This window comes from Maylandia zebra, linkage group LG20 (assembly GCF_041146795.1).
Source record: "Maylandia zebra isolate NMK-2024a linkage group LG20, Mzebra_GT3a, whole genome shotgun sequence".
NCBI lineage: Eukaryota > Metazoa > Chordata > Actinopteri > Cichliformes > Cichlidae > Maylandia > Maylandia zebra.
This window is the reverse complement of record NC_135186.1, coordinates 25,277,071-25,291,921: the sequence shown is the minus strand read 5'-3', so window position 1 is coordinate 25,291,921 and position 14,851 is coordinate 25,277,071. Positions and strand designations below refer to the sequence as shown.

General features: G+C 39.7%; 1 protein-coding gene across 5 annotated transcripts; it reads right to left on the bottom strand.

Annotated features, from left to right (window-relative positions):
• Positions 1-1,702: 1,702 nt before the first annotated feature.
• On the bottom strand, positions 1,703-14,320 carry raf1a (Raf-1 proto-oncogene, serine/threonine kinase a). 5 transcript variants are annotated; one of them, XM_004546175.4, is made up of 19 exons: positions 14,184-14,320; positions 13,973-14,074; positions 10,920-11,146; positions 10,632-10,744; positions 10,423-10,525; positions 10,172-10,329; positions 9,702-9,791; positions 7,828-7,972; positions 7,257-7,376; positions 7,054-7,078; positions 5,577-5,692; positions 5,308-5,425; positions 5,079-5,163; positions 4,745-4,921; positions 4,616-4,662; positions 4,372-4,490; positions 3,930-4,061; positions 3,029-3,163; positions 1,703-2,933 (listed from the first exon to the last, which is right to left on the bottom strand). In XM_004546175.4, the coding sequence occupies exons 3-19, from the start codon at positions 11,118-11,120 to the stop codon at positions 2,799-2,801; spliced, it is 2,019 nt and encodes a 672-aa protein (XP_004546232.1). In that variant the 5' UTR covers positions 11,121-11,146; positions 13,973-14,074; positions 14,184-14,320; the 3' UTR covers positions 1,703-2,798. The 5 variants fall into 5 exon arrangements, with proteins under 5 accessions (XP_004546232.1, XP_004546231.1, XP_023010679.1 ...); XM_004546174.3 differs by lacking the exons at positions 13,973-14,074; positions 14,184-14,320 and adding an exon at positions 12,755-13,268; XM_023154911.3 differs by lacking the exons at positions 13,973-14,074; positions 14,184-14,320 and adding an exon at positions 12,755-13,268 and having other exon boundaries at positions 10,423-10,522.
• Positions 14,321-14,851: the final 531 nt, after the last annotated feature.

Sequence of the window (14,851 nt, the reverse complement as noted above, 5' to 3'; positions counted from 1 at the left end):
TCTCTCTTTCCACCACATGTCCCTCCCTTGCTGAATGATTGTTGTTCCACTGAGTCTGCCAGTGGCTATACAGTGCACAGTGTCATCAGCCAATGGTGGAATCCCTTGGTGGCGTGTCTGGACTGTATCCCCTGTGAGGTTGCAGCACGTTGCCACTGCTACAGCAAACATGCCACAAACCCTTACACATGTGTGGGATTTTGCTGTGCTAGTGAACAAGAACTAAGGCAATAATAATAATGTCTACATCACCTGCTTTCATTGCTGGAATTAAAAGTATTTTTAATCAATATGCAGTTTTGGTCGAGTCTTTTTTTTTTTTGTAACTTTGTCTCTGTACACTCCCATAGTGAATTTTAAATCAAACTATTGGGAAATGATTGAAGCACAGACTTTCAGCTTGAATTCAAAAGATTTAGCAAAAATCAAATTTACTGCTGAAGGATGGCTTCAATTTTTTGTACATTTCCTCCCCATCCCCCATTTTCAGAGACTTAAAAGTAACTGGACAAACTAATATAATTTCAAATATACATAGAATTTTTTTAAAACCTTCATGAAAATTCACTCAATGAATGCCTGAAGTCTAGAACCCATAAGCATCACTCCAGCTGGTTTCTGTTGCTGCTTGTTTGTGTCTCTGCCTTTTGTTTTGTCTTCAGTAACTGAAAACCATGCTCTGGCCCCTTGAAGAACATAACATTTCTCAGGCTTGAAACACTCAAGTTTCTTTTACAGTTTGCTTTGGTCTTTATCCATTTTCAGTGCAAAGTTCCCCCCAATTAGCTTTGCATTGCAGCATTTGGCTGAATCTGAGCAGGGTGTGTAACCCTGTACACATCATCAATAAACACTGATGAACCAGTTTCATCGGCAGCCTTATATGCCCATCCTTGAAGACTGCTTCCACCATGTTTGACAGATAATGTGGTAGATATTTTTCTCGTCCACACTTCTTTTCCTAAAATTCTGGTACAAATGAATCTGGTAGTTTCATCTAGCCAAAGATTTTTTTTCCAGAGCTGTGGAGGCTCTTAGAGGTTTTCTGGCAAAGTTTAAACTCTCTTTCCAGTTCTTCAGAGCAACTAGTTTAAACTGTTTTCAACAGTTTCTATTTACATTCATGAAGCCATCTCTTAATTGACTTTGACAATGACACATCTGCCTCAAGAGTATTTTTCACTTGGTTAGATATTGTGGTCTTTCTTTATAAAATATAAAATTCTGCAATCACTTTGTTGTCTGTGGTTTTTCAGGCCTTTTGAAATTTCTGAACTGGCCTGTGCATTTCTTCTTGTAAAGATTGTACCAGATTCCTACAAATGTTTTGTGATTTATTTTGGTTTTTCAGTTTAATGATGGCCTCTTTCACTGGCATATTTTGTGCTCTAATGAACAGTATATAAATACAAGTTGAAATAATCTTCTATCAGCTTAACTTGTCAAGGAATATTGAAGTAACAGGTGAAACAGTCAACTGTCCATTCACTTAAGTAGAGGATTGTATATAAAAATGACTAATTCTTCAACAGCTAATACAAATTTCTGTATTAAAGCTGAAAGTCTATACTTCTATCACATATGAGTGATTGAAAAACCCACCGTGGAGGCAAAAAACAATTAATAAAATATGTTACGGTCCAAAATCTCACAGAACTACCTACATGTCCATATGAGTTACAAAGACGATCCATATAGTCTATTTTGGCAAAGGAATTTAACTTAATTTTTATTAAAATATCAAATAAACAACTTTCTCACCAAGTTCACAATAAAACATTTAACTGCCTGAAAGTGACATGGTAACCAAATACAAATTAGTTTCCAAAGAATTTTAAATATTTAAGACAACTGCCTAATGTCCAGCTCATCATAACCTAACAATGTAAGAAGTGATAAAGACGTGTGGGTATCGGTTTACTCAGAGGTATGACACCTTTGTGCAGACTGCTGAAACATATCCATTGTTTTTGCTTTGAAGAATGTGCATGTATCCAACATCACATATGCCAGCTGTCTGACAGACTATAATTCATCCAAAAGGACCCCAAAAAATAAAGACAATTAAAAGAAGTCAACAACAACACAAAGACAAAAACCCCCCCACGTCTACTCCATTATCATTTAAGACAACGCAAAAAAATAAAAACATAAATCAACTACTACTGTGCAACTAAATGGACTACATCCAACTGCTTTGTGATAACAGGAGGAGGTGAAGTTGTGCAGGATCTTAATCCAGGCTTCATTTCCTCTTAAGGCAGGTAAGCTTAAAAAGTCCTTTTCATCAGAGAACAGAACATTCTGGTAGGAGAACAGGCTTCACATCACAGAGCCCAAACTGAGAGAAACATCTGTCTTGAGCTTTCTTCAATGTCCATTCATGGTTGTCTTAGGTAGGTGTGCGTGCATTTATTTACAAGTTATACCAAATCCAATGCCAGCATGAAGCCCTGGCATACATTTAAAATATATATGGTGATAACCAAGACATCACCTTGACGTATCTTATGCCATCCTCTTCATGTGTACATCCAAATGCAATCCAACACTAATCAATCCCTTCCATAGTTGCAGATGCACTTCCCTCTCTCCTCTTTTTCTTACACAATTTACTGATTAGCATGTATGTATGTAATTTATGTCTTGTATGACTGGATATGTATCTGTCGAGCTACATTAGCATCTTTATGGAGAATTTGGGAATACTGAATGTTTGAGCTAATTCATATAAGTCGATGAGGCAGAGGAGGTGGGTGAGCGGAAGCCGAGGAGGAAGGGTAGTGCTGTCTGAGCCTCTAAAAAACAGGCACTCTGGTCAGAGTACAGGCATTAATATCCTCAGTGTGAGTGGCTCTGTGCAGGGACGGTTCTGAGGCACTGCGGTTTATCTTAGGGAGGGCATGCTGGAGAAGCTCAATGGAGGACAAGATCTAAATTTTTTAAAAAAGAGAGAGATTTAAACAGGGTTAAACAAAACGCTAACAATTGAGCTTGATGATCTACAACTGCCATGAGAGTAGCTCACCTGTGGAAAGAGTGGCCTCTCATCCTTGGACTTCTTGGTGCAGTCAGCCACCAACCTTTTCATGGCTTTGGGGCAGTTTTTATAGAGCTTGCTGAGGTCTGGAGATAGATAGCCTCTTCCCACCATGAAGATAATCTAACGGGAAAGTCAGAAATAGCAGACCGAGTAGAACAGCAATCACATTCTAAAGTATTTTAAAGCCAGTACATCTGTAGTGGACGACTGATCAGTGCTTGATCAGTCCATCTTGCAGATAAAGATATGGCATGAGTGCGCGATGCTGCAGAGATAAAGGATGACACGTACTCTATGTGCCTGCCAGATCAGCACAGTTCAAAGTCATGCTACAGTATCAAGGAGAACAGAAAAGAATAGTGGATCACAAGATTTACGGGTGCACTGTGCAAAGGTTTTAATTGAATCTGAATACAAACACAGTGAAGTAAATTCAGTAAGACGCCACATATGACCCAGGGCAGGACTCATGGTCTACGAGAGGACAAAAACACCTAAACATGCACATATGCACACCCATGCTCCCCTTTTCTCACACACATACAGGGTTGTGTTACGGGGTCTAAAATTAGGCCAGTGGCTCCATGGCGCTCGCCTCTGTTCCACAGTGGGCCTTGGGCCAGCTCCACAACCCCCTTCAGACAGTGACACAGTGTCTTTCCACCACCTTCTAGCCTAGGTTTGCAGAGAGCTACAGCTTAGACATGTGTCTGATTGCAGGCATACAGCACTGGAACCCTTAAGTTAACACTATGTCTAACAAAATCAATGTTCTAGCCAAGTGACTTTTATTTGCATGACAAAAGAGACTTAAGTTCTTTAATGTCATCAAAGATGCAGTGATATACTCTTAAACCATTAGTGTAATACATTTAAACATCTTTACCTGATCTCTATTTCCTATCTGGGAGTATGGGAGCTCTCCCGTCATGAGCTCAAAGAGAACAATTCCATAGGAATAGACATCAGACTGGAAGCTGTAAGGATTATTATCCTCCATCCGGATAACCTCAGGAGCCTGTAAACATAGAAAAAGAAACCAAGTCAGGTTTTTTTAAATAGATGGTTTAATGCTACTATCTAATCACAACTCATCAAGTCCCTTAATATAGCCCACTTGTTGCTACAGCGGAATTAAGTTCTTAGGGATGAACTTTCAAACTTTAACATAGTTAAAATAATCTTATTCCTCAATGACTGACAGTCCCAGCTTGTTCCAATGCTTTATATAATCTATGATAATTTTTTTAAAAAGAAGATGATAATTGCATCATTAGATGATAATTAAAAAATTTAACTTTGGATCAGCACCATATGGTGTTACTAACCATCCAAAGAATGGATCCAGAAGGCTGCTCGACCTGATGTGAGCCACTCCACCTTGCTTTCACCGTAGCAAGACCAAAGTCGCCAATTTTTACTGTTAGCCCTTCATGCAAGAAAATGTCTGCACAACAGTCAAGGAATTACACTGAGGAAAAACACATCCTGTACACCAGGTGGATACGTTTTTGTTTTTTTGGGTTTTTTTTCCCCCATTAACAGACACTGAAAAACCAATAGAAAGGATACTGTTTGATTTCATGTCTCGGTGAATGATGTTCTTTGCATGAAGATAGCTGAAAATGAAGAAAAAAATAATTATATCCCAGTTATTGTTGATTTGATTTTAAGAAAGAAGTGAGATTCTGTACAACTTACTCCATGCCCTGAGCAGTCTGCCTGGCAATATCTATGAGCTGGATCATCTTGAAATTTGTCTCCAGGACATGTATGTGCTTGTAGAGGCTGCTACCCTCACACCACTGTGTCACAATGGCCAGGTTGTCCTTAGTCATATAACCCATGAACAACAGGATGTTGACATGTCGTGTTTTCCTGTGACCAGATGCAGAAAAGAAGAGGAAATCACCATATCAAAGATCAGAAAAACATTTGAAATGTAGATGACTCAATAAGAAGTCAAAAATATAAAATATTAAAAACACCTGAAAATCTTAATGCTGGTAAGAAAAACATTTTTATGCACTCTCACCTGAGGACTGCCACTTCATTTCTGAATGCCTGGAACTGCTCTGGTGTAGGGTCTGTCACCTTTAAAATCTTTACTGCTACATCACCTACAGCAAAAATAATAATGAAATCCACAAAACTCGTATGACCAGCAATTCTGCATTCACTCTGCTTATTGTTTATTTTTTCTGTCAGGAAACTCTGGGAAGTGATACACGTGATGGTGCGTAGCATCTGCAGCTCATTCCTACCATGCCATTTTCCTTTGAATACAGTTCCGAAGGAGCCGGAACCAATGCGGGAGTGCAGATAAACCTCGCTGGCCTCAATCTCCCAGTAGTAACTGGAGTCACGCTTATCCCGAGGCCTCTGAGTAAACAGGAATCAAAAAGATGCAACTGATGTCATACAAAGCAGAAATACACCTTAATCATAAGGTTTCATTCTGAAGGGGAAATCAAGAGTGCACCAAACTGTCTGATATCATTAAATATACAAGACAAAAAAAAACAAAGCTTACTATTTTAATTTTGTCCTGAGTGTTGAGGGATGGGGCCCTCTCTCGCTGGGCAGGTGCAGGGGTTTTGGATTGGGATTGGGTCCAGCCTGTAGGACTCTGGTTGGGTGAACTCCCCGCTTCAGGAATACAAAGCAAAAGAGTATATAGGAATTAAGCATAGAAGACTTAGTGAATGATATGGATCCAGGTTATGTGTTATATAGGCATCTCATCAAGTTCACTCTTTTATAGGGATGGGAATCGAAAACCAGTTCTTGTTGAGAACCGGTTCCCACTGTTTCAATTAATTGGAATCGTTTGCCATTTTTGCAAACGATTCCCTTATCGATTCCAGTCGCCTCGAATGACGTCACCACGTTGCGTAGCGTCATTTACCTGACAGGAAACATGGCACCTAAGCGGCACAAACGCTCAAAAGTTTGGTTATACGGATGACAACAGGGCAACTTGCAATACTTGCAAAGTAGATATTTCATTAAAGGGAGGAAACACTACGAATATGCAAAAGCATTTGCTCACAAAACACACGATAACTTTAAATGAATCTCGTGTTTTTAATTCCGCTCCAGACTCGTGAATCTCAACCCAGCAGCGGCGGTAATGTTTGCACGTCCTCTCCCGTTAACATGGCAGGTAAATAATCAACTAACAGTGCATATTATGTTAGCGCGATCGGCCTTATTACAAAACCTGCCTTTACTGTGCATTTAGATGACCACGATGAGAGTGACAGAGTCTGGCTGGCTCAGATGCTGGCAGTTCTCGCTGCAGTCTACCGGTAGCGTCTCCTTTCAGGCCAGGATAGACGAATGTCACCGAGCAGTGACTAAGTTTGTGGTAAAAGGCTTGCACCCATTTGCCACAGCAGATGCCCCGATTTTCAGTAAGTGAATGTGTTTAATTGTAGGCAGGGACATTACTGGATATTCTTGTGTAATTGTTACAGAATAATTTATGTTATACTTTGTTATTGCTACAGAAGAATATTTATTTTATTAATATTTTACATTCACATTTTTTTTCCCCTGTGGACCCGTGACACCCCATCAAAGGCTGTGGATCTCTTAATATCTCACTGTTGGGTTTGTAAGGCCATGCTACTCCTAAATTTCTATCTTGTTCAAAGAGAAGACATAAAACAAAGTTCTAAGTTAATCGACCTGTGTGTTCTCCTTTTTAAAAAAAATAAGAATCGATAGGAGAATCGATATAAAGAATCGAATTGTTAAACAGAATCAAAAATGGAATCGTAATTGTGAAAATCTTATCAATTCCCACCCCTACTCTTTTCACGCATGATGGTAGTTAATGCTCAGTGAGCATATCAACAAAACACTAGAGGGAGCAGGAGATCGCGAGATATTCAGTTAGTCAAAATAATTTGTGAACTTTTTGTTTTGCACAACAAAATAGGAAACTGAAGTGAGGAAGAAGACACAAAAGTACATGACATGAAGCTAATGAAATGCAGACTTACCCGAGTCATGATCACGCATTGCATCCTAAAGAGACAAAGAAAAAAAGAAAACCACAAGCAAAGTTTTGTTAGCTTGTGCAAACACCAGGCCTTGTGCTGTGCTGTCACTCATGGTTTGACAGTACATCTAAGAGATGTGAATGCAGATAGCCTGCTTGCAAGGCATGCCATTGAGACTGCACACAGACACTCTGCTTTCTAACCTTTTCTGGACTCTCAGGTGAGGCCTCAACAAAAGACTGGGAGAAGTGCACAATACCTACTTTCCTCTTCAGCCAGAATCTATGGCACCAGGAGCTGGGGGAGGTATTCAGGCAGTCTAGCTACTCCCCAGAAGGGTACAATACAACAGGCCAGTGAAGAGACAGGAGGCAAAGGGACAGAGCAAAGGAAAGTGAGGAAAGAACAAAGACAAAATGGATTTCCAGGTTTTACCTGGACAGAAACTGGGGAAAAGATCTACAAAGCATTCAAAATGATTGAACCGATTATGCAAGAACAGCAGCTGCAATAAAGCAGAAGCTAGAACGAACCAGGGGGAAGTCAATTGTCACAGATAATAAAATTTGTTAAAACAGGATGCTATCGGGCTGAAAAACAGACCAAGCCCTTCTGAGTGGCTTAGCTAACACTCAGGTAGATAAGTAGGAAAAAGAAAAGCAACTCAAAGATCATTGGAATGGAGGCCAAGAACACTTGCAAGCACAAGATATTTTAGGAGTGACAGCCTGAACCTACAGGAGCACCCAAGGGGCCCATTTGGTGTGTAGTTACCTCGATCACGCTGCTGTCTACAGGCAGAGTAGTGCTAACCATGTGGACATTTGGTGTAGAAGTGGAGCGCTGCCTCTGGGAGAGACCGCCACCAGTGGGTGGTGCGTAGTTGAAGGCATGAGGGGTGGAATAACGGTAGGCTGAGCTGTGAGGGAGAACAAGATTTTAAATATTAAGAATCAGGTGGTTTTAAATGTCAGTGCTTCAGATGGCACAAACCACTGACATTTAAAAGAAACACAAACTGAATTCTGTAACTTCTTTAAAATTTGGGCCAAGCTTGGGTGTGGTTATAGTTAGTCTAGAGCCTTTCTGGTTTCATTTCTGTCATTTTTCTTCCATTCCCTTTCCCAACTCACATTTTTTGCCAACAACAGATGCCCAACAAACAAAGTCATATACAATATACCATACTGTAACCACAACAACAAAACAAAGGGAAATTAAAAAGAAAGAAAGAAAAAAAAACATTACAGGGAAGTAGTTGTTAGCCAATTGCATTGTAGCCATCTTCTCATGCCATTTTTGGCAAACTTGAAATTCAGAGGTATTTTGTCCTTGATATTTGCCAAGATCAGCGTTGGCTCAGCTGAAGAGAACAAAGCTCACTAACATCTAAAAAACATAACTCACTTAAGATGTTCACTTACAGGAAAAACAAATCATTTGAACCCAAGTTCAAATATCCACAAATTTATGATCACAATTTTGCATGAATGAAAGCTTCCTTTTTTTAATTTATTCAAGCCTCTTGGTACACCCCACTGTTACCGAACCAGTTGTAATGTATTGTAGCTGCTGGTTAAAATTGGGACAGCAGGACCCCAGCTCAATGACGTATATAAACAGAGATCATATTATATCACACCCACAAACATGGAGAGCACTCTTTGAGCACAATCCCCTTTTTGGCAATATCCCACTATGTTTCAAAAGAGCACTGGGGAGTGCTCTACATGGAACAACTTGATACTTTGTAAGTGCTAATTTGGCAGCTCAGAGCACTTTTTAGCCATTTTAAGAGCTACTGAAACAACAGATTCTTTTCACACCGGGCTCCTTCAGCCCTTGGACTGGTTAAGCCCTCATAAAGCAAAGGACGTCATTCAAAAACAAGATTTAATGTAATTAAGATTACGGTTCTGGTAGAAATAAGAACATCACACCAACTGTGATTTTACAGTATAGCCATCCAACAGCATCACTCTCCCAAACACGCATGCATACAATATTAACATCTTAATAATTATTGAAGTACTTTCTTTCTATATTTCTCATCTAGTTGCAAGTAGCAGCCTGCACTATTAGCTCTCCCTACAACATCAAACAATGCCTGATAGGGAAAAACCCCCAAAACAAACGCTGGACAAAAGCAAACAAAAAACAAAACAAAAAAAACCCCTTCAAACAGCACATATGTATTCATGATCAGAGCCTTTACACCTTATGAACTTAAAAGTTCCCTGTGGTTTCTGCTTTCTTCTGCTAGTTCCATGAAGCTGTTTACATAATTGAAACCCCATTTTGTTTATCTCTCTCTCACACACACATGCACGCACTTTGATACAAATGCATGCTAGTGACATGATACACATGCTGCTAATAGACTGAAACTATCCAAGTGATCTGCAGGTGGTAACATGCAGGTATCAGCCAAAATCAACACAGGGTTTCGACTGCTGTTTTGTTTTTTAATGTTTCGTTCTGTCATTGTCGTGTCATTGTTTTTAAGGGTGTAAAATATATTAAAACATTTCAGAGAAGCCTTTTAAAAATGAAGTTGTTTTAGGCTTTTTCAGAAAAGGGTAGATACATTAACAATTTGAGTTTTATTTGAAAATAACGCTAAGAGTGCAAATTATACCAAGACTCACCTTGGAAGCCGCGTTAAAGACTCTCTCATACGCCGGGACGAAGGCGGTGGCACAGACGGGGCATTGCACTCGCCGGGCGTTTGACACAATCTGACAGAAACAAAGTGTTCGTGCAAACACACCAGTGTTTAATCAAGTAAAAGCTGACGGCTACACAGGACAGTGGTTGTAAGGGGAAATAGCTCATCTATTCAGTGTCATTGATAAAGATCTCAAAAAGATTACCCACAGCCTGCATGCAAAATGCAAGTAACTGAGCACAAACATGCAAAACTGTGTATATGAGCTTAGGCCTACATGTAAAAACTGTAGCATCAATAAAACCTTTTTTTGTTTATTATCCTGTCTGCATGTTAAATCCTACCTCATATATATTTATATATATATATAGTTACAATTCCAAAAGCTATTACTTATGATGTAACATACAAAAATACGGACAAGTTGTTTACACGCTTTCATATACTTACAAGAGTTGCCTGATATTGATCCAGTCCACACACATTGTGGGCACTTTGGTGCTACAATGCTCATGGAATTTGTAGCCACATGTTTGGCAACGGAAACCATTCAGAAGGAACTTCTGGCAAATATCGCAGAACGCTAGTTTCAGATATGTTTTGCGAACCTGAAACAGACAGGGATAAATATTCATTTGTTTCTTTAACAGTGACACTCTCTTGAGAGCTGAGGATACTTTTGAGTGCTTTTGGGTACTCACAAAATTATGCGTTGTCAAGGGGACGTGATCTAAAACCTCCACCTGCAGCTCTTCCCCAATTAGTGAAGTGGAATCGGTATTCCAATCCATCCGTGATTTTCTACTGAGGGAGGGAAAACAAAGGGAATGAGATATCTAAAAAAGCAGCTACACTTAGCTCTGATTCTCATTACCCGTGCTTTGAAAATCGACAGCAGTCCTGAGCTCACCTCCCCTGTCCTGAATTCAGCCTGAAGACAGCGCAGCACTGAGGCTGCAGGCCCCGCACCCTCAGTGCTTTAATCAGGCAGTGGTAAAGAGTCATACCTGGTCGCACGTTTACCTGAGATGACAAAAAATACCCCCAAAAGAGAAATCAGTTATTTTTTTGTGATGTTCCATATTGCCATGAGTAGTTTTATACCAGTACAATACTTTTGAACTGTTGCTATTTGCAGTTATGATGGTGAAATTTTCTGAAGCACCAGGTATGTCACCGTTAATAGAAATCAACTCACCACAGTGCGTTGCTGGTTCGGGAGGTAGACACGGATAGTGCTGCTAGCCTTTGAGTCGGGCATCTTGCTGTCATCTGAGGAGCGACGCTGGCAGGGATAGCCCTGGACTATGGTCGGAGAAAGGCAGGGGCCCTCAAACGGAGAGTCCTTCATTCCAAAACCGTTGCTCAGGCTCTTCCACACTCCCTGAGGGTGCGCCATTAGTAAAGCCAAGTGCTTACAATAGTCTGAAATGTAAAAAAATAAACAAGATGAATAAATAAAAGATTAAGAAGACAGTAGAAAAGCCTGCAAATTAAAGAACATGAAAGACATCAGCTGCACCTGACCATTTATCTTTCTGACAGAACTGAGTATTAACCTGCTTGTACTGAAAATCAAACATTCAGCCATGCAGTTTAAGGTTGTTTTTTTTTGTTTAGTTTTTTTTTTTTTTTAATAGAGACAAGCACAGTTGACTTGTATGCATGCCATCTACAACTGAATGAAATGGTGACACAGAATGCAAAGGTACCACAACAAAGACATAACTGGTTAATGCAATGACAACTTTTTTGCTGCAATCACTAAATATAACCTCAAAGAGTGCAGACTTCTTAGATTATAGCAAGATTGGGCCCAATGCTGATATGAAGGGTATCTAAGCAGGATGCCTTAAAGTGTGACAGGAAACGTAAAAGGAATCTTTCGGTTAGCATCAAATTAGTGGTTATTTGAGTTACAGAAAACCACATTTTGGTTTAAATGTATGATTTAGTAGTCTTGCCATCTTGTAAAAGAAATGTAGACTAACTATACTATATTAAAACCAACAAAATCTCTAACAGGGGTCAGTCACAGTTACTCACAGACAAGGTTCACAATTATTTCAACACAGGATGAATTGAAACAAATAAAAAAGGGTAGTTTTCATGTCAACTGGGACTCCTTACAACTCAAGGTGTATGTACCCACCACAAACAAATAGGTTACTGCCCCCCCACTCCCCTTGTGCTGTTTTCAATATAAACTATAGCGCTTTACACAGGTCATCACATTTAGTAGGTATGCCCTAATTTTCTGTGGTGTCACTTAAACAAAGCCCTGTTAGCACTGGTTAGCTGTCATAGCAGATACACAGGTTTGTTTTTGTTTTTTTCAGAAGTACAGAAAAGCAGGAACTTGCAGAACTGTGGCTGGGCCACCTTCCCCACCATGCTGCTGGAACTGTGTCCAAAACAAGTGCTGTCACCCATCCAGGAAAGAGCCTCAAGAGAAAGCATGTTTGCCAAATCTAGAATAATTAAGATTTTACTCCCATCAGCTTTGATCTGTTCTTCATAGCAAGTCAGTCTAAGCAACACAAGCCCACATCAGTGGTGCATCCACATAAGATCCTGTGACAAGTATCCAAAGTCGCAAATGTAGGTGAGAGCAATCTCAGCAGGTTAGCATTATTTGTAGGTGTTAGGTTGAGGGGATCACTTTACTTTTGAGTTTTGAACTTTGTCCAAATAAATAAAAACGTGCTGCTGAAAAAGACAAGAAGGTACGGCTATAACCGAAGTGCGTGAGTGCTTTGTTCTGCTACAGCAACTATTAGAAGTTACGTGTTTTATAAGGCCTGGTTGATCCAGTTATAACTATGGAATTGCCTGAAGGCCGTCAAACGCGGACTATATCGTCAAACTTCACTGCACGGCTCCGTTCGCCCTCCATTCAATTTTCTCTTGCTCAAACGATTCATTTCTTTGGTAATGCGAGTCGTGGTGAAGCGGTTTTAACTAAAGAGTTAGCACTTCAAACATGAGTCAAAGAGTAGCAATGCTAGGGGCCAGTAGCCTGTATATGCTCACCAAGAGAAGTTAAAAAAGTTGTGCTCCGCCATAACTTCAGGAAAAAGTGGCCTCGGTGACATCATCATATTTGCAACGCATTCAAAGAAAAGAGGAATAATTCCAAGTCGGTAAAGATCCAGACACTGTATCAAATAACCCTGTATCCGGTAAATGTTGCATTAATGTAAGAGGGTAAGGTCATAGGCGGGTCTCCTTTTCGAACCACCCAAAATAAGAGAAGAAAACTTTTTTTCTTCCTCTTCTTTTTTTTTAATCTCCAATTCGTGGTAAAAGCGAAAAAATCCGTCTGTCCGTCGGACCCTCAAAGTGACACGACGAGGGATATTCTTCAAATCCAGCGAAGCACTTTCAAATTAAAACCTCCCCCCACAAAAAGTAGGTCCGCAGTGCTTCGCTTTGCAGCTCAATGTTTACGTTGTTCGGGAGAAGAAGGTGAAGCAGTTTAAGTTGGTGTCGTGCGTCCGGCTGACGCCACTGATTGAAACAGGACCTTGCAGTCATATCAAGAGTTGCAAGCATCATTCACACTGCGCAACTATAGCACAAACTAAGCCCTCCCACTTTACTGGTATTGTGGTTTTTTGTGCTCATAAAAGAGTGAGTATGATTACATCTGAATTTACTGGGTTCGCAATAACATTACATATAAGATACTTTGTAGCCATATTGTGCAGCTTACGCCACCCTCATACTATCGTGCTGAGAGCTCATACTTGCAAAAACATGTTTTTTCTTCTCCTCAAATGGTACTGCGCATGAAAATTTAACATGCATTGAAATTATTATTATTATTATTATTTTAAAGTAGTCGCAAAAGTATCTTTTGAAAAGCAAGCGAAAAGGCCCACTACCGGTTTGGTGTGAAGGAGTAATCCTCTCCAAGGGCACCATCATCTGGAGACTTTAGAGCAGTGCAATTTTGTAGACCTGGACATAATTTTATAGCCTTTTCACCTCTTAATTCTAAAATTCTTATACTTATGTGGCAAAAAGGACAATGAAGTCTTGTGGTATGCCATGCAGGCTGCAGCTATTAAAAAATGTAATCAATACAAAAAACAAATCTCACTTATAATGTGCAGCACAGAAATGCGTCATTGTTTTATTTCTGTTAGATTTTTATATGCTTTTCAAACATCCCAGCTGTTTTTTTTTTTTTAAATCATCGAACACCGCCACTTCATCCTACCCAAACTAATACATTATCACACTCACCATGTGTTCACCATCTCTGTTGCTTCCAGGTCTGGGTCCCCTGAGGTGTCCTAATCACAGATGGTTCATAAGGTCTTTTGAGCAAGCTGTAGTTGACACCATCTGAAAATAAAACACCACGTTCCAATCAGTGGTTGATTAAGCATCCTCGTGTTGTTTTCATATAGCACTAGCAGATTATTTTAGTCAAACAACAAAATCAAAAACCTACCATCCATAATCCAGTTCAACAGGAAACTCTACTTTCAGTTCTCATATGTAACTTTCCAACTAGGTCTTCTTTTCTGAAAATGACAGATATTCAACCAAACAAGTAACAGAAACACCGAATACTGTTTCTGTGAAGATGAGGGCAGGGCTTTGTCATTGTGGATCATTTTAAGGTACCCCACTCCACATACAATAGGAGCACAGTTTATCAGTCAGTGAGATATATTAAAATTCTCTTAATATGTGCAGAAATATGCTTTACAGGTGGTTATATTTTGCCAGATCGCCAGTAAACATTTTGAGCTGCAAAATTAAGACTAGAAAGGAGAGAAATTGCCACCCTGAAGGAAAACAACCAAAGCCACCTTAAGACTGAAATGAATGCATTTCCCACTTATTGATTTGGCACAGCACTCAGACCAGTTAGCTGAGATGCTTGCAGCTCCCACAGATTGTCTCTCTATCAGTTATCCTGTATTCAAAATGTGATGCTCACAGTAGGAGTTTTTAAAGAGCTGGGGTTGTGCAAATGAGAAATCACCAGCTTGAAACACATACCCTTGTACTCTTTATCATAATCAGTGTTACAGGTTTATTGACAATAACATTCATATCCCAGATCCTTACAAGTTTTCAGAAATACATGTTAATGTTCATTTCTTAACTTTG